The 19,463-nt window shown below is 50.5% G+C and overlaps 1 protein-coding gene across 1 annotated transcript in view; it reads right to left on the bottom strand.

The window, feature by feature from the left end:
• Positions 1 to 19,424, bottom strand: part of LOC121843881 (tripeptidyl-peptidase 2-like) — a 42,865-nt gene extending 23,441 nt beyond the window's left edge. The window contains 10 exon segments of the mRNA XM_042313743.1: positions 3,473 to 3,600; positions 4,343 to 4,410; positions 5,280 to 5,434; positions 5,521 to 5,684; positions 7,632 to 7,756; positions 12,977 to 13,081; positions 15,941 to 16,036; positions 16,752 to 16,880; positions 19,166 to 19,282; positions 19,284 to 19,424. Coding sequence (XP_042169677.1) covers positions 3,473 to 3,600; positions 4,343 to 4,410; positions 5,280 to 5,434; positions 5,521 to 5,684; positions 7,632 to 7,756; positions 12,977 to 13,081; positions 15,941 to 16,036; positions 16,752 to 16,880; positions 19,166 to 19,282; positions 19,284 to 19,334 — 1,138 coding nt within the window. The 5' untranslated portion in view covers positions 19,335 to 19,424.
• Between the last annotated feature and the right edge of the window lie 39 nt (positions 19,425 to 19,463).

Raw genomic sequence — 19,463 nt, 5'->3', positions numbered from 1 at the left:
TGGAAGAGGAGACCAACGGGGTAGAGGTAAAACACACACACGCCCCACGCCTGGAAGAGGAGACCAACGGGGTAAAACACACACACACCCCCACGCCTGGAAGAGGAGACCAACGGGGTAAAACACACACACACCCCCACGCCTGGAAGAGGAGACCAACGGGGTAAAACACACACACACACACACACCCCCCACGCCTGGAAGAGGAGACCAACGAGGTAAAACACACACACACACCCCACCCCCACGCCTGGAAGAGGAGACCAACGGGGTAGAAAAACACACACACACCCCCACGCCTGGAAGAGGAGACCAACGGGGTAAAACACACACACACACACACCCCCACGCCTGGAAGAGGAGACCAACAGGGGTAAAACACACACACACCCCCCCACACCTGGAAGAGGAGACCAACAGGGTAAAACACACACACACACCCCCACGCCTGGAAGAGGAGACCAACGGGGTAAAACACACACACACCCCCCCACGCCTGGAAGAGGAGACCAACGGGGTAAAACACACACACACCCCCCCACGCCTGGAAGAGGAGACCAACAGGGTAAAACACACACACACACCCCCCACACCTGGAAGAGGAGACCAACAGGGTAAAACACACACACACACCCCCCCACGCCTGGAAGAGGAGACCAACGGGGTAAAACACACACACACCCCCACGCCTGGAAGAGGAGACCAACGGGGTAAAACACACACACCCCCACGCCTGGAAGAGGAGACCAACGGGGTAAAACACACACACACCCCCACGCCTGGAAGAGGAGACCAACAGGGTAAAACACACACACACACCCCCCCACGCCTGGAAGAGGAGACCAACGGGGTAAAACACACACACACCCCCACGCCTGGAAGAGGAGACCAACGGGGTAAACCACACAGAGATACTGACACAAACACAGGCAGAGATAGCAACGGTGTGTGTGTGTGTGTGTGTACCTATAACAGCAGCAGTAGTTCCTCCAGAACAGCCGACAGTAGACAGAGTGTGTGTGTGTGTGTGTGTGTGTACCTATAACAGCAGCAGTAGTCCCTCCAGGACAGCCGACAGTAGACAGAGTGTGTGTGTGTGTGTGTGTGTGTGTGTGTGTGTGTGTGTGTGTGTGTGCCTATAACAGCAGCAGTAGTCCCTCCAGGACAGCCGACAGTAGACAGAGTGTGTGTGTGTGTGTGTGTGTGTGTGTGTGTGTGTGTGTGTGTGTGTGTGTGTGTGCCTATAACAGCAGCAGTAGTTCCTCCAGGACAGCCGACAGTAGACAGATGTGTGTGTGTGTGTGTGTGTGTGCCTATAACAGCAGCAGTAGTTCCTCCAGGACAGCCGACAGTAGACAGAGTGTGTGTGTGTGTGTGTGTGTGTGTGTGCCTATAACAGCAGCAGTAGTTCCTCCAGGACAGCCGACAGTAGACAGAGTGTGTGTGTGTGTGTGTGTGTGTGTGTGCCTATAACAGCAGCAGTAGTTCCTCCAGGACAGCCGACAGTAGACAGAGTGTGTGTGTGTGTGTGTGTGTGTGTGTGTGTGTGTGTGTGTGTGTGTGTGTGTGTGTGTGTGCCTATAACAGCAGCAGTAGTTCCTCCAGGACAGCCGACAGTAGACAGAGTGTGTGTGTGTGTGTGTGTGTGTGTGTGTGTGTGTGTGTGTGTGTGTGTGTGTGTGTGTGTGTGTGTGTGTGTGTGTGTGTGTGTGTACCTATAACAGCAGCAGTAGTTCCTCCAGGACAGCCGACAGTAGACAGAGTGTGTGTGTGTGTGTGTGTGTACCTATAACAGCAGCAGTAGTTCCTCCAGGACAGCCGACAGTAGACAGAGTGTGTGTGTGTGTGTGTGTGTGTACCTATAACAGCAGCAGTAGTCCCTCCAGGACAGCCGACAGTAGACAGAGTGTGTGTGTGTGTGTGTGTGTGTGTACCTATAACAGCAGCAGTAGTCCCTCCAGGACAGCCGACAGTAGACAGAGTGTGTGTGTGTGTGTGTGTGTGTGTGTGTACCTATAACAGCAGCAGTAGTCCCTCCAGGACAGCCGACAGTAGACAGAGTGTGTGTGTGTGTGTGTGTGTACCTATAACAGCAGCAGTAGTCCCTCCAGGACAGCCGACAGTAGACAGAGTGTGTGTGTGTGTGTGTGTGTGTGTGTGTGTGTGTGTGTGTGTGTGTGTGTGTGTGTGTGTGTGTGTGTGTGTGTGTGCCTATAACAGCAGCAGTAGTCCCTCCAGGACAGCCGACAGTAGACAGAGTGTGTGTGTGTGTGTGTGTGTGTGTGTGTGTGTGTGTGTGTGTGTGTGTGTGCCTATAACAGCAGCAGTAGTTCCTCCAGGACAGCCGACAGTAGACAGAGTGTGTGTGTGTGTGTGTGTGTGTGTGCCTATAACAGCAGCAGTAGTTCCCTCCAGGACAGCCGACAGTAGACAGAGTGTGTGTGTGTGTGTGTGTGTGCCTATACACAGCAGCAGTAGTTCCTCCAGGACAGCCGACAGTAGACAGAGTGTGTGTGTGTGTGTGTGTGTGTGTGTGTGTGTGTGTGTGTGTGTGTGTGTGTGTGTGTGTGTGTGTGTGTGTGCCTATAACAGCAGCAGTAGTTCCTCCAGGACAGCCGACAGTAGACAGAGTGTGTGTGTGTGTGTGTGTGTGTGTGTGTGTGTGTGTGTGTGTGTGTGTGTGTGTGTGTGTGTGTGTGTGTGTGTGTGTACCTATAACAGCAGCAGTAGTTCCTCCAGGACAGCCGACAGTAGACAGAGTGTGTGTGTGTGTGTGTGTGTGTACCTATAACAGCAGCAGTAGTTCCTCCAGGACAGCCGACAGTAGACAGAGTGTGTGTGTGTGTGTGTGTGTGTACCTATAACAGCAGCAGTAGTCCCTCCAGGACAGCCGACAGTAGACAGAGTGTGTGTGTGTGTGTGTGTGTGTGTGTACCTATAACAGCAGCAGTAGTCCCTCCAGGACAGCCGACAGTAGACAGAGTGTGTGTGTGTGTGTGTGTGTGTGTACCTATAACAGCAGCAGTAGTCCCTCCAGGACAGCCGACAGTAGACAGAGTGTGTGTGTGTGTGTGTGTACCTATAACAGCAGCAGTAGTCCCTCCAGGACAGCCGACAGAGACAGAGAGTGTGTGTGTGTGTGTGTGTGTGTGTGTGTGTGTGTGTGTGTGTGTGTGTGTGTGTGTGTGTGTGTGTGTACATAACAGCAGCAGTAGTCCCTCAGGACAGCCGACAGTAGACAGAGTGTGTGTGTGTGTGTGTGTGTGCCTATAACAGCAGCAGAGTCCCTCCAGGACAGCCGACAGTAGACAGAGAGTGTGTGTGTGTGTGTGTGTGTGTGTGTGTGTGTGTGTGTGTGTGTGTACCTATAACAGCAGCAGAGTCCTCCAGGACAGCCGACAGTAGACAGAGTGTGTGTGTGTGTGTGTGTGTGTGTGTGTGTGTGTGTGTGTGTGTGTGTGTGTGTGTGTACCTATAACAGCAGCAGTAGTCCCTCCAGGACAGCCGACAGTAGACAGACAGGGCCCGTTGTTTCCAGCGCTGGACACAAATAATACGTTGTGTTTCTGAACCGCTTCACCAATCACCTCACAGATCCTCCTGTTGGACAACACAGAGACACACAGAGTTACCAATCACCTCACAGATCCTCCTGTTGGACAACACAGAGACACACAGAGTTACCAATCACCTCACAGATCCTCCTGTTGGACAACACAGAGACACACAGTTACCAATCACCTCACAGATCCTCCTGTTGGACAACACAGAGACACACAGAGTTACCAATCACCTCACAGATCCTCCTGTTGGACAACACAGAGACACACAGAGTTACCAATCACCTCACAGATCCTCCTGTTGCACAACACAGAGGACACACAGAGTTACCAATCACCTCACAGATCCTCCTGTTGGACAACACAGAGACACACAGAGTTACCAATCACCTCACAGATCCTCCTGTTGGACAACACAGAGACACACAGAGTTACCAATCACCTCACAGATCCTCCTGTTGGACAACACAGAGACACACAGAGTTACCAATCACCTCACAGATCCTCCTGTTGGACAACACAGAGACACACAGAGTTACCAATCACCTCACAGATCCTCCTGTTGGACAACACAGAGACACAGAGTTACCAATCACCTCACAGATCCTCCTGTTGGACAACACAGAGGACACACAGAGTTACCAATCACCTCACAGATCCTCCTGTTGGACAACACAGAGACACACAGAGTTACCAATCACCTCACAGATCCTCCTGTTGGACAACAGAGTTACCAGACACACACACACACACACACACACAGTAGAAGCCATCTCTCCAACCCTGAGTTGGGCCAGTGGGTAGCTTCTCCATAGCTGTAGTTAACCAGGTCACATTTATAGTTGATCACCTGTTCACTAGACAGAGAGAGAGAGAGAGAGAGAGTCAGAGACAGACAATCACCTCACAGATCAGAGAGAGTTGAGACAGACACAGAGACAGAGACACACAGAGACAATCACCTCAGAGATCCTCCTGTTGAGACAACACAGAGACACACAGAGTTACAGAATCACCTCACAGATCCTCCTGTTGGACAACAGAGAGACAGACAGACAGAGAGAGACACATCACAGAGAAGCAGAGAGAGAGAGACCCTGAGTTGGAGCCAGAGAGAGACAGAGCTTCTCCATAGCTGAGATAACCAGGACAGAGACAGAGAGACAGAGAGAGAGACACAGAGAGAGACAGACACTAGACAGAGAGAGAGAGAGAGACAGAGAGAGAGAGACACAGAGAGACAGAGAGAGAGAAGAGAGAGACAGAGAGAGAGAGACAGAGAGAGAGAGACAGAGAGAGAGAGAGAGACAGAGAGAGAGAGACAGAGACAGAGAGAGCAGAGTTAGAGAGAGACAGAGACAGAGAGAGACAGAGAGAGACAGAGAGAGACAGAGTCAGAGACAGAGAGACAGAGAGAGAGACAGAGAGAGACAGAGAGAGAGAGACAGAGAGAGAGACAGAGAGAGAGAGAGAGAGAGAGAGAGAGACAGAGAGAGAGAGACAGAGAGAGAGAGACAGAGAGAGAGAGACAGAGACAGAGAGAGACAGAGACAGAGAGAGACAGAGAGAGACAGAGAGAGACAGAGAGAGAGACAGACAGAGAGGAGGAGTGTGAATGAACCAAAACAAGAACAGAGGAGAATGAATGAATTGATGAATGGAGTGTAACCCGGGAGGCCCTGGTCTGTTGTGTGTTGATTGACAGCTGCTTCAGCCTACCGCACGGATGAGTCCGGTGCCCGTCTCCATGGTGCTGAGGCGCGTGTCTCCGATCTTCAACGCCAGGATCTGGGCTCCGGGGGCAATGCCGTTCCGCTCCGGCTCATCTGGGAAGTGGCCTGCTGCTATGCTCGCCACATGTGTCCCATGAGCCCCTGAACAGAGACAAGACCATCACGGCTGTACACGTCAAGACGCAGGACAGATTCCTACAATACAGGGGATCTACGTGAACTCTGACCTCCGCTGGTGACGATGCAGAGAGTGTTTCCTTCGTCGTAGATGTTAATGGAGTAGTTGAGCATCTCAGCGTTTCCCAGAGTAGCAAACTCCTGCTTCTCTCTGTAGGAGGTCAGTACCGTGCAGCTGGACAGATCTCCAGTCTCTGAGGTGTCTACCACAGCCCTGTAGAGGTTAGAGGTCAGTACCTTTAGGGGTTAGAGGTCACAAGGTAGCAGTTTAGGGGTTAGATGTTACAGGGTATCAGTTTAGGGGGTAGGGGTTAGAGGTTACGGGGTATCAGTTTAGGGGTTAGAGGTTACGGGGTATCAGTTTAGGGGTAGAGGTTACGGGGTAGTTTAGGGGTTAGAGGTTACGGGGTATCAGTTTAGGGGTTAGAGGTTACGGGGTATCAGTTTAGGGGGTAGAGGTTAGAGGGGTTAGGGTTACGGGGTATCAGTTTAGGGGTTAGAGGTTACGGGGTATCAGTTTAGGGGTAGAGGTTACGGGGTATCAGTTTAGGGGTAGAGGTTACGGGGTATCAGTTTAGGGGTTAGAGGTTACGGGGTATCAGTTTAGGGGTAGAGGTTACGGGGTAGCAGTTTAGGGGTAGAGGTTACGGGGTATCAGTTTAGGGGTAGAGGTTACGGGGTATCAGTTTAGGGGGGTAGAGGTTACGGGGTATCAGTTTAGGGGTAGAGGTTAGGGGTATTTTAGGGGTAGAGGTTACGGGTATCAGTTTAGGGGTAGGGGTTAGAGGTTACGGGGTAGGGGTAGGGTTACGGGGTATCAGTTTAGGGGTAGAGGTTACGGGGTATCAGTTTAGGGGTTAGGGTTACGGGGTATCAGTTTAGGGGTAGAGGTTACGGGGTATCAGTTTAGGGGTAGAGGGTTAGGGGTAGGTTACGGGGTAGAGTTTAGGGGTATCAGTTTAGGGGTAGAGGTTACGGGGTATCAGTTTAGGGGTAGGGGTAGAGGTTACGGGGTATCAGTTTAGGGGTAGGGGTTAGAGGTTACGGGGTAGCAGTTTAGGGGTAGAGGGGTAGAGGTTACGGGGTAGAGTTTATTACGGGGTAGTTTAGGGGTTAGAGGTTACGGGGTAGGGGTTAGAGGTTACGGGGTATCAGTTTAGGGGTTAGAGGTTACGGGGTATCAGTTTAGGGTTAGAGGTTACGGGGTAGGGTTAGAGGTTACGGGGTAGGGTTAGGGGTTACGGGGTATCAGTTTAGGGGTTAGAGGTTACGGGGTATCAGTTTAGGGGTTAGAGGTTACGGGGTAGGGATTAGAGGTTACGGGGTAGGGGTTAGAGGTTACGGGGTAACAGTTTAGGGGGTAGAGGTTACTGGGTATCAGTTTAGGGGGTAGAGGTTAGAGGTTACGGGGTAGGGGTTACGGGTTAGAGGTTCATGGGTAGGGGGGGGTAGAGGTTAGAGGGGAGTAGGGGTTAAGGAGTAGGGTTTAGGACACATAAAGACAGATCTCCACTCTCTAAAAATGTCCACTTCAGACCTGGTGGGATGAACACAGATGGATAAGACACCGAGGGACAAATCCTCTCATCACGACGAACTGAGGAAGGCAGGAAGGAGGGCCTGAAAAGGGATTTGACCCAGTAGACGGACTGAGGAAGGTAGGAAGGAGGGACTGAAAAGGGATTTGACCCAGTAGACAAACTGAGGAAGGCAGGAAGGAGGGACTGAAAAGGGATTTGACCCAGTAGACGAACTGAGGAAGGCAGGAAGGAGGGACTGAAAAGGGATTTGACCCAGTAGACGAACTGAGGAAGGCAGGAAGGAGGGACTGAAAAGGGATTTGACCCAGTAGACAGACTGAGGACTGAAAAGGAAGGCAGGAAGGCAGGGCCTGAAAAGGGATTTGACCCAGTGACCCAGATGAGAGGAAGGAGGGCCTGAACTGAGGAAGGCAGGAAGGAGGGACTGAAAAGGGATTTGACCCAGTAGACGAACTGAGGAAGGCAGGAAGGAGGGCCTGAAAAGGGATTTGACCCAGTAGACGAACTGAGGAAGGCAGAAAGGAGGGACTGAAAAGGGGTTTGACCCAGTAGACGAACTGAGGAAGGCAGGAAGGAGGGACTGAAAAGGGATTTGACCCAGTAGACGGTGTTCCTCCTACCTCCAGGTGTCTCCGTCGTTCCACAGCAGACAGTCGTAGACCGGACCCGGGTCGTTGTACTTCTTCTCCAGAGACGCCAGGATCTCGGACTGACACAGCAGCTCCTCCTTCTGCAGCTTCTCAGCCTGAGAAAACAACGGACAGGCGTGAGGAAACTAAATGTGAAAACTCATTTACACACATTTCATTGATAAATGGCCCGCTGGGGATGTGACAAATGTTTAAAACTGCCGTTTTAAATCGTACAATAACGAGAATTCACAATTCAGACAGAGTCCAGGGTAGGACCCAATGTCCCAAGGACCCAGAGCAGTTCAGTCTACCACGGTCCTGACTACCTACCAGACAGAGCAGTTCAGTCTACCTACCAGACGGGGCAGTTCAGTCTACCTACCAGACGGGGCATTTCAGTCTACCTACCAGATGGGGCAGTTCAGTCTCCCTACCAGGCGGGGCAGTTCAGTCTCCCTACCAGGCGGGGCAGTTCAGTCTCCCTACCAGGCGGGGCAGTTCAGTCTACCTACCAGGCGGGGCAGTTCAGTCTACCTACCAGGCGGGGCAGTTCAGTCTACCTACCAGGCGGGGCAGTTCAGTCTACCTACCAGGCGGGGCAGTTCAGTCTACCTACCAGGCGGGGCAGTTCAGTCTACCTACCAGACGGGGCAGTTCAGTCTACCTACCAGACGGGGCAGTTCAGTCTACCTACCAGACGGGGCAGTTCAGTCTACCTACAAGACGGGGCAGTTCAGTCTACCATGGTCCTGGCTACCCACCAGACAGGGCAGTTCAGTCTACCTACCAGACGGGGCAGTTCAGTCTACCTACCAGACAGGGCAGTTCAGTCTACCTACCAGACAGGGCAGTTCAGTCTACCTACCAGACGGGGCAGTTCAGGCTACCTACCAGACGGGGCAGTTCAGTCTACCTACCAGACGGGGCAGTTCAGTCTCCCTACCAGACGGGGCAGTTCAGGTCTGGCCCTACCAGACGGGGCAGTTCAGTCTACCTACCAGACAGGGCAGTTCAGTCTACCTACCAGACAGGGCAGTTCAGTCTACCTACCATACAGGGCAGTTCAGTCTACCTACCATACAGGGCAGTTCAGTCTACCTACCATACAGGGCAGTTCAGTCTACCTACCATACAGTTCATTGGTAGGACCCAATGTACTGTATATAAACCATTGGTATGACCAAATGTACTGCATATAAACCATTGGTAGGACCCAATGTACTGCATAAACCATTGGTATGACCCAATGTACTGCATATAAACCATTGGTAGGACCCAATGTACTGTATATAACCCATTTAGGACCCAATGTACTGTATATAAACCATTGGTAGGACCCAATGGTAGGACCCAATGTACTGTATATAAACCATTGGTAGGACCCAATGTACTGCATATAAACCATTGGTAGGACCCAACCCAATGTACTGTATATAAACCATTGGTAGGACCCGGTAGGACCCAATGTACTGTATATAAACCATTGGTAGGACCCAATGTACTGCATATAAACCATTGGTAGGACCCAATGTACTGCATATAAACCATTGGTAGGACCCGGTAGGACCCAATGTACTGTATATAAACCATTGGTAGGACCCGGTAGGACCCAATGTACTGTATACAAACCATTGGTAGGACCCAATGTACTGCATATAAACCATTGGTAGGACCCGGTAGGACCCAATGTACTGTATATAAACCATTGGTAGGACCCGGTAGGACCCAATGTACTGTATATAAACCATTGGTAGGACCCAATGTACTGCATATAAACCATTGGTAGGACCCAATGTACTGTATACAAACCATTGGTAGGACCCAATGTACTGTATATAAACCATTACTGGTTACTTAAAGGCTCTAACCAACAGGTCAAAAAAGGTATTTAGGTAAGGAAAGAAACAAAACAAAACAACAAACAACCTCCATGTCCCACCCCATGGGACTTCCATGTCCCACCTCATGGGACCTCCATGTCCCACCCCATGGGACTTCCATGTCCCACCTCATGGGACTTCCATGTCCCACCTCATGGGACTTCCATGTCCCTCATGGGACTCCATGTCCCACCTCATGGGACTCCCATGTCCCACCTCATGGGACTCCATGTCCCACCTCATGGGACTCCCATGTCCCACCCACCTCATGGGACTTCCATGTCCCACCTCATGGGACTTCCATGTCCCACCTCATGGGACTTCCATGTCCCACCTCATGGGACTTCCATGTCCCACCTCATGGGACTTCCATGTCCCACCTCATGGGACTCCCATGTCCCACCTCATGGGACTCCCATGTCCCACCTCATGGGACTCCCATGTCCCACCCCATGTCCCACTTCTCATCGAGGTGACGGCTCGTTGCAGTTGTCCCTCTCCTCCATGTCCCACTTCTCATCGAGGTGACGGCTCGTTGCAGTTGTCCCTCTCCTCCATGTCCCACTTCTCATCGAGGTGACGGCTCGTTGCAGTTGTCCCTCTCCTCCATGTCCCACTTCTCATCGAGGTGACGGCTCGTTGCAGTTGTCCCTCTCCTCCATGTCCCACTTCTCATCGAGGTGACGGCTCGTTGCAGTTGTCCCTCTCCTCCATGTCCCACTTCTCATCGAGGTGACGGCTCGTGGCAGTTGTCTCTCCTCCATGTCAACTTTTTGGACGAGATGTGTCCCGTTATGTCTGGCGAAAACCAACCACTGAATTCCACAGTTAGAACCTCATGTAAAGTGTTGGTCCCATGTTTCATGAACTGAAATAAAAAAGATCCCTGGCTGAGTGACAGTGTGGGCGGAGCCTGGCTGAGTGACAGCGTGGGTGGAGCCTGGCTGAGTGACAGCGTGGGTGGAGCCTGGCTGAGTGACAGTGTGGGTGGAGCCTGGCTGAGCGACAGCGTGGGTGGAGCCTGGCTGAGTGACAGCGTGGGTGGGGCCTGGCTGAGTGACAGTGTGGGTGGGGCCTGGCTGAGTGACAGTGTGGGTGGGGCCTGGCTGAGTGACAGTGTGGGTGGGGCCTGGCTGAGTGACAGTGTGGGTGGAGCCTGGCTGAGTGACAGTGTGGGCGGAGCCTGGCTGAGTGACAGTTCTGTACCTGCCTGGCTGGGACAGTGTGGGTGGAGCCTGGCTGATCAATCAGTTCTGTGACCTGCCTGGCTGAGTGACAGTGTGGGTGGAGCCTGGCTGAGCGACAGCGTGGGTGGGCCTGGCTGAGTGACAGCGTGGGTGGGGCCTGGCTGAGCGACAGTGTGGGTGGGGCCTGGCTGAGCGACAGCGTGGGTGGAGCCTGGCTGAGCGACAGCGTGGGTGGGGCCTGGCTGAGCGACAGCGTGGGTGGGGCCTGGCTGAGCGACAGCGTGGGTGGGGCCTGGCTGAGCGACAGCGTGGGTGGGGCCTGGCTGAGCGACAGCGTGGGTGGGGCCTGGCTGAGCGACAGCGTGGGTGGGGCCTGGCTGAGCGACAGCGTGGGTGGGGCCTGGCTGAGCGACAGCGTGGGTGGGGCCTGGCTGAGTGACAGTGTGGGTGGGGCCTGGCTGAGTGACAGTGTGGGTGGGGCCTGGCTGAGTGACAGTGTGGGTGGAGCCTGGCTGAGTGACAGTGTGGGTGGGGCCTGGCTGAGCTGTGGGTGGAGCTCGCCTGGCCCAGAGTTAATTTACAAGACCAATACATTTTTGTAATATTTTTCGTGAATATATCTGATTATTATCGGCTCTTCACTCATTTTAATTACAAAGTACCAACAGGTCAGATTTTCAAGGTCTGAATCTGAAGCCAAATTCAAGATACTTTCAGCACCTTGTCCGAACCCTGTTTACTGCAAACAGGGAGCATGTTTTGGGAATGCTTTTGATCCGGTACAGGTTTCCTTCCCTCCCCTCCGTCATTTACTGCCGGTTAGTATTGTGAAGTCAATAAGTTGTTGATCCAGCCTCAGTTCTCTCCTTTCAGCCGTTAAACTCTGTAGCTGTTTTAAAGTCACCTTTGACCTCATGGTGAACTCCCTGAGCAGTTTCCTCAGGACATAACAAAAAGTTTGAAAACTTATTGAAGATATTTCAGCTTTTCCCTGTATGATGATGATGATGATGATGATGAAGACCTGTTAGTGACAATTTACATTTTGAACCCCAAAAAATATATAACTCACAAAAATACATTCAGTAAGGGATTGTTTCAAAATGTGAACTGAATCTATACCTCTAATGCTGTTTACGCCCACACCACATTTACCCATGAGCAGAGAGGTCAAAGTGTTACCTGTGGGGGGGAGAGGTCAAAGTGTTACCTGGGAGGGGAGAGGTCAAAGTGTTACCTGGGAGGGGAGAGGTCAAAGTGTTACCTGGGAGGGGAGAGGTCAAAGTGTTACCTGGGAGGGGAGAGGTCAAAGTGTTACCTGGGAGGGGAGAGGTCAAAGTGTTACCTGGGAGGGGAGAGGTCAAAGTGTTACCTGGGAGGGGAGAGGTCAAAGTGTTACCTGGGGGGGAGAGGTCAAAGTGTTACCTGTGGGGGAGAGGTCAAAGTGTTACCTGTGAGGGGGAGGGGAGAGGTCAAAGTGTTACCTGTGAGGGGGAGAGGTCAAAGTGTTACCTGTGAGGGGGAGGGGAGAGGTCAAAGTGTTACCTGTGGGGGAGGGGAGAGGTCAAAGTGTTACCTGTGGGGGGAGAGAGGTCAAAGTGTTACCTGTGAGGGGGAGGGGAGAGGTCAAAGTGTTACCTGTGAGGGGAGGGGAGAGGTCAAAGTGTTACCTGTGAGGGGGAGGGGGAGAGGTCAAAGTGTTACCTGTGAGGGGAGGGGAGAGGTCAAAGTGTTACCTGTGGGGGAGAGGTCAAAGTGTTACCTGTGGGGGGGAGAGGTCAAAGTGTTACCTGTGGGGGGAGGTCAAAGTGTTACCTGAGAGGTCAAAGTGTTACCTGTGGGGGGAGAGGTCAAAGTGTTACCTGTGGGGGGAGAGGTCAAAGTGTTACCTGTGAGGGGAGAGGTCAAAGTGTTACCTGGGAGGGGAGAGGTCAAAGTGTTACCTGGGAGGGGAGAGGTCAAAGTGTTACCTGGGAGGGGAGAGGTCAAAGTGTTACCTGGGAGGGGAGAGGTCAAAGTGTTACCTGGGAGGGGAGAGGTCAAAGTGTTACCTGGGAGGGGAGGGGAGAGGTCAGAGTGTTACCTGTGAGGGGAGAGGTCAGAGTGTTACCTGTGAGGGGGAGGGGAGGGTCAGAGTGTTACCTGTGAGGGGGAGGGGGAGAGGTCAGAGTGTTACCTGTGAGGGGAGAGGTCAAAGTGTTACCTGTGAGGGGGGGAGAGGTCAAAGTGTTACCTGGGAGGGGGAGGGGAGAGGTCAAAGTGTTACCTGTGAGGGGGAGGGGTGAGCAAGGTCAAACTGTTCTGCCCGACGACTGGCTTCGGCCAGAGCTGCTCTGTGTGCTGGATCCCACATTTTCTCCTTTCGCTCTTTCTGTTGGTCAACACATCAACACAGACATCCGTCTGTCAACACATCAACATAGACATCCCTCTGTCAACACATCAACACAGACATCCTTCTGTCAACACATCAACACAGACATCCCTCTGTCAACACATCAACACAGACATCCCTCTGTCAACACAGACATCCTTCTGTCAACACATCAACACAGACATCCCTCTGTCAACACATCAACACAGACATCCCTCTTTTAACACAACAACACAGACATCCCTCTGTCAACACATCAACACAGACATGTCTCTGTCAACACATCAACATAGACATCCCTCTGTCAACACAGACATCCTTCTGTCAACACATCAACACAGACATCCCTCTGTCAACACATCAACACAGACATCCCTCTGTCAACACATCAACACAGACATCCCTCTGTCAACACAGACATCCCTCTGTCAACACATCAACACAGACATCCCTCTGTCAACACATCAACACAGACATCCCTCTGTCAACACAGACATCCCTCTGTCAACACATCAACACAGACATCCTTCTGTCAACACATCAACATAGACATCCCTCTGTCAACACATCAACAGACATCCTTCTGTCAACACATCAACAGACATCCTTCTGTCAACACATCAACACAGACATCCTTCTGTCAACACATCAACACAGACATCCCTCTGTCAACACAGACATCCCTCTGTCAACACATCAACACAGACATCCCTCTGTCAACACATCAACACAGACATCCCTCTGTCAACACAGACATCCCTCTGTCAACACATCAACACAGACATCCTTCTGTCAACACATCAACACAGACATCCTTCTGTCAACACATCAACACAGACATCCCTCTGTCAACACATCAACACAGACATCCCTCTGTCAACACAGACATCCCTCTGTCAACACAGACATCCTTCTGTCAACACATCAACATAGACATCCTTCTGTCAACACATCAACATAGACATCCCTCTGTCAACACATCAACACAGACATCCCTCTGTCAACACAGACATCCCTCTGTCAACACATCAACACAGACATCCTTCTGTCATCGTGTTTGTTGGTCAATATAAGCATACATTATTTATACACAAAAGTATGTGGACACCCCTTCAAATGAGTGGAATCTGTCTGTTGCTGACAGGTGTATAGAATGGAGCACACAGCCATGCAATCTCCATAGACAAACAGTGGCAGTAGAATGACCTTACTGAAGAGCTCAGTGACTTTCAACGTGGCACCTTCATAGGATGCCACCTTTCCAACAAGTCAGTTTGTCAAATTTCTGCCCTGCTGGAGCTGCCCCCCGGTCAACTGTAAGTGCTGTTATTGTGAAGTGGAAACGTCTAGGAGCAACAACGGCTCAACCGCGAAGTGGTAAGCCACACAAGCTCACAGAACGGGACCACCGACTGCTGAAGCGCGTAAAAATAGTCTGTCCTCGGTTGCAACACTCACTACTGAGTTCCAAACTGCCTCTGGAAGCAACTTCAGTACAAGAACTGTTCGTCTGGAGATTCATGAAATGGGTTTCCGTGGCCTAGCAGCCGCACACAAGCATAAGATCACCATGTGTAATGCCAAGCGTCGGCTGGAGTGGTGTAAAGCTAGCCGCCATTGGACTGGAGCAGTGAAAACACGTTCTCTGGAGTGATGAGTCACACTTCACCATCTGGCAGTCCGACGGACAAATCTGGGTTTGGTGGATGCCAGGAGAAGGCTACGAGCCTGAATGCATAGTACCAACTGTAAAGTTTGGTCTAGGAGAAAATGTTTTGGCCCCTTAGTTCCAGTGAAGGGAAATCTTAACGCTACAGCATACAATTACATTGTAGACGGTTCTGTGCTTCCAACTTTGTGGCAACAGTTTGGGGAAGGCCCTTTCCTGTTTCAGCATGACAATGCTCCCGTGCACAAAGCGAGGTCCATACAGAAATGGTTTGTCGAGATCGGTGTGGAAGAACTTGACAGGCCTGCACAGAGCCCTGATCTCATCCCCATTGACCAACTTTGGTATGAATTGGAAAGCAGACTGCAAGCCAGGACTAATCGCCCACATCAGTACCCGACCTCACTAATGCTCTTGTGGCTGAATGGAAGCAAGTCCCCCTGCAGCAATGTTCCAACATCTAGTGGAAAGCCTTCCCAGAAGAGTGGAGGCTGTTATAGCAGCAATGTTCCAACATCTAGTGGAAAGCCTTCCCAGAAGAGTGGAGGCTGTTATAGCAGCAAAGGGGTCTAACTCCATATTAAGCCTTCCCAGAAGAGTGGAGGCTGTTATAGCAGCAAAGGGGGTCCAACTCCATATTAATGACTTCCCAGAAGAGTGGAGGCTGTTATAGCAGCAAAGGGGGACCAACTCTAACTTCCAAGAGTAGGCTGTTATAAAACCTTCCCAGAAGAGTGGAGGCTGTTATAGCAGCAAAGGGGGGTCTAACTCCATATTAAAGCCTTCCCAGAAGAGTGGAGGCTGTTATAGCAGCAAAGGGGGGACCAACTCCATATTAATGACTTCCCAGAAGAGTGGAGGCTGTTATAGCAGCAAAGGGGGGTCTAACTCCATATTAAAGCCTTCCCAGAAGAGTGGAGGCTGTTATAGCAGCAAAGGGGGGTCTAACTCCATATTAAAGCCTTCCCAGAAGAGTGGAGGCTGTAATAGCAGCAAAGGGGGGACCAACTCCATATTAATGACTTCCCTGAAGAGTGGAGGCTGTTATAGCAGCAAAGGGGGTCCAACTCCATATTAATGGTCATTATCTTGGAATGAGACGTTGGACGAGCAGGTGTCCACGTACTTTTGTAGTGTATATCAACGTGCAAATCCTCATTACTTGGCCACACAAATCCACTCCATACCTGGATTCTCTCTCGGAGAGCTTTAGGGAACAACTCATATCCATGTTTGATCCCAATGTGGTACTTTCCTGATGGATTATCCCAGGCATGAGGGATCTGAGGACAGAGAGAGACATGTGGTTATGTAACTACAGGCTAACAGTCTGTACAGAGAGAGACATGTAACTACAGGCTAACAGTCTGTACAGAGAGAGACATGTGGTTATGTAACTACAGGCTAACAGTCTGTACAGAGAGAGACATGTGGTTATGTAACTACAGGCTAACAGTCTGTACAGAGAGAGACATGTAACTACAGGCTAACAGTCTGTACAGAGAGAGACATGTAACTACAGGCTAACAGTCTGTACAGAGAGAGACATGTAACTACAGGCTAACAGTCTGTACAGAGAGAGACATGTAACTACAGGCTAACAGTCTGTACAGAGAGAGACATGTAACTACAGGCTAACAGTCTGTACAGAGAGAGACATGTAACTACAGGCTAACAGTCTGTACGGAGAGAGACATGTAACTACAGGCTAACAGTCTGTGTACAGTCTGTACGAGAGACATGTAACTACAGGCTAACAGTCTGTACAGAGAGAGACATGTAACTACAGGCTAACAGTCTGTACAGAGAGAGACATGTAACTACAGGCTAACAGTCTGTACAGAGAGAGACATGTAACTACAGGCTAACAGTCTGTACGGAGAGAGACATGTAACTACAGGCTAACAGTCTGTACAGAGAGAGACATGTAACTACAGGCTAACAGTCTGTACAGAGACAGTGTGACCAGGAAGTGGCAGCGTGGCGAGGGTAGCGTACCTTGAGCGTCCTCCCGGACAGCCCGGTCACCTCTCCGTCTTTAGGCTCCACCACCGTCGCCATGGTGACATCTCCACTGCCTGTCGTATCGATGATGTCAACGATCTTCGGCTTGCCCTCCGTCGTGGTCTGAGGGAGAGAAGACACAGATGTTGAAGAGTGTAAAATACACACACACACTATCTGACCGAAAAACACACACACCCTCTCTGACCCCGACACAACACACAAATTATGTTTCCACAATGAGTACACCTTGACATACTGGTGACACAGAGCAACTAATCCAGACCGGTCAACAGCTTCTATCTCCAGACCCATCAGACCGGTCAACGGCTTCTATCTCCAGACCCATCAGACCGGTCAACGGCTTCTATCTCCAGACCATCAGACTGGTCAACGGCTTCTATCTCCAGACCCATCAGACTGGTCAGCGGCTTCTATCTCCAGACCCATCAGACTGGTCAGCGGCTTCTATCTCCAGACCCATCAGACTGGTCAGCGGCTTCTATCTCCAGACCCATCAGACTGATAAACAGCCATCACTACCTCAGAGAGGCTGCTGCCAACATGGAGACCCAATCACATGCCACTTTAAAAATTGGATCACTAGTCACTTAAAACAATGCCACTTTAATAATGTTTACATATCTTATATTACTCATATGTATATACTGTATTTTATACCATCTACTGCACCTTGTCTATGCAGCTCTGTCATCGCTCATCCATATATTTATATGTACATATTCTCATTCACCTCTTTAGATGTGTGTATTAGGTCGTTGTTGGGGAATTGTTAGATTACTTGTTAGTTATTACTGCACTGTCGGAACTAGAAGCACAAGCACTTCGCTACACTCGCATTAACATCTACTAACCATGTGTATGTGACCAATAACATCTGCTAACTATGTGTATGTGACAAATAAAATTGGATTTATAGACAAACGTCACCGTCAGTGATGTATCAATATAATAGTGTAATATTCTGAAAGTCTATACCAACTGGTATCGACCTACTCATAGAGATGTTAGAGTCGGAGAGAAACCTTTGGTCTTTAGCAGAGGGCTGAGTGGTGTGGCTAGGAAGTGCAGAGACAGACAGACAGACAGACAGACAGACAGACAGACAGACAGACAGACAGACAGACAGACAGACAGACAGAAGCTAGACAGGGTAGACAGACCAGACAGTTGTCACAGTAACTAGACAGGACAGACAGTACACCAGGACAGACAGAAGCTAGACAGGACAGACAGACAGGACAGACAGTGACAGACAGACAGTAACTAGACAGGGACAGACAGACAGACAGACAGACAGACAGACAGACAGTAACTAGACAGGACAGACAGACAGACAGACAGTAACAGACAGGACAGACAGTAGACAGGGCAGACAGACAGACAGTAACTAGACAGGACAGACAGTAACAGACAGGGCAGACAGACAGGACAGACAGGACAGACAGTAACTAGACTAGGACAGACAGACAGACAGTAACTAGACAGGACAGACAGACAGTAACTAGACAGGACAGACAGACAGACAGGACAGACAGACAGTAACTAGACAGGACAGACAGACAGACAGACAGTAACTAGACAGGACAGACAGACAGACAGTAACTAGACAGGACAGACAGACAGTAACTAGACAGGACAGACAGACAGTAACTAGACAGGACAGACAGACAGTAACTAGACAGGACAGACAGACAGACAGACAGACAGACAGACAGTAACTAGACAGGACAGACAGACAGACAGACAGACAGACAGACAGACAGACAGTAACTAGACAGGACAGACAGACAGTAACTAGACAGGACAGACAGTAACTAGACAGGACAGACAGGGCCTCAGGACAGACAGTAACTAGACAGGACAGACAGGGCCTCTACAGTTGAGTGACGGCTCTCAGATGTTTGATCCTGTTTCCATCAGAGTCTCCCAGTTCCACCACTAAGTCACAGCAACTCACTAGCTAGTCACTGAAACATTTCAAATGAAACATGTCAGCAACCATAATCATCTATCTTTTTTCTTATGCTATGGTGGGGAAATATTAGCACTAGTCCTGCCAAAATCAATGGTCTGTCGGTATTTTATGGTGTAGCTAACTAGGACATTATGTTCTGATGGTTTGCTATATGATTTTAGCTTGTTAAGTTAAATTAGCCATTACGCTAAACTGAGCTAATTTACCGACAGACCTGTCATGTTACAACAACAACAAGGCGTTAGCTGTTTTCTCGTTAAAATGTAAATCAGATGAACAGTAGTTTCTAACTAGTTTTACTAGATTGGAGTGACAAGGTAGCACCGGTTTAAAAAAAAAAAAAATCACTAGCTAGTCGTGAATTTTGAATGAGGCCTAGTAGTCTGTAAAAGCACCGGGGTAAATTTACCTGCATGCCCGGGGCCCCTGGGTCCACGCCAGTGTCGAGGATAGCGATGACGACACCCCGTCCATCGTACTCGGGGAACCTAGTGAGATAAGACGCAGCGCCGGTCTCTTTTTTTTTTTGGGAGCAACCCGTGGAAAGGGAACGGCTCGTCGGTAGAATGAGCTGCCATGATCGGACAGAGTAACAGTGGAAACAAAGAGCAGAGAAATAGGTTGAAGACCGACACCAAAGACAAGTGAGTACAGTATAGTTTAGAGGGGGGAAACGTGGCCGGTAAAAACAGTGAAGAGAGACCGGG

The sequence above is a fragment of the Oncorhynchus tshawytscha genome, unplaced genomic scaffold, assembly GCF_018296145.1.
Source record: "Oncorhynchus tshawytscha isolate Ot180627B unplaced genomic scaffold, Otsh_v2.0 Un_contig_4076_pilon_pilon, whole genome shotgun sequence".
Taxonomy (NCBI): domain Eukaryota; kingdom Metazoa; phylum Chordata; class Actinopteri; order Salmoniformes; family Salmonidae; genus Oncorhynchus; species Oncorhynchus tshawytscha.
This window is presented reverse-complemented; position numbering and strand designations above follow the sequence as displayed.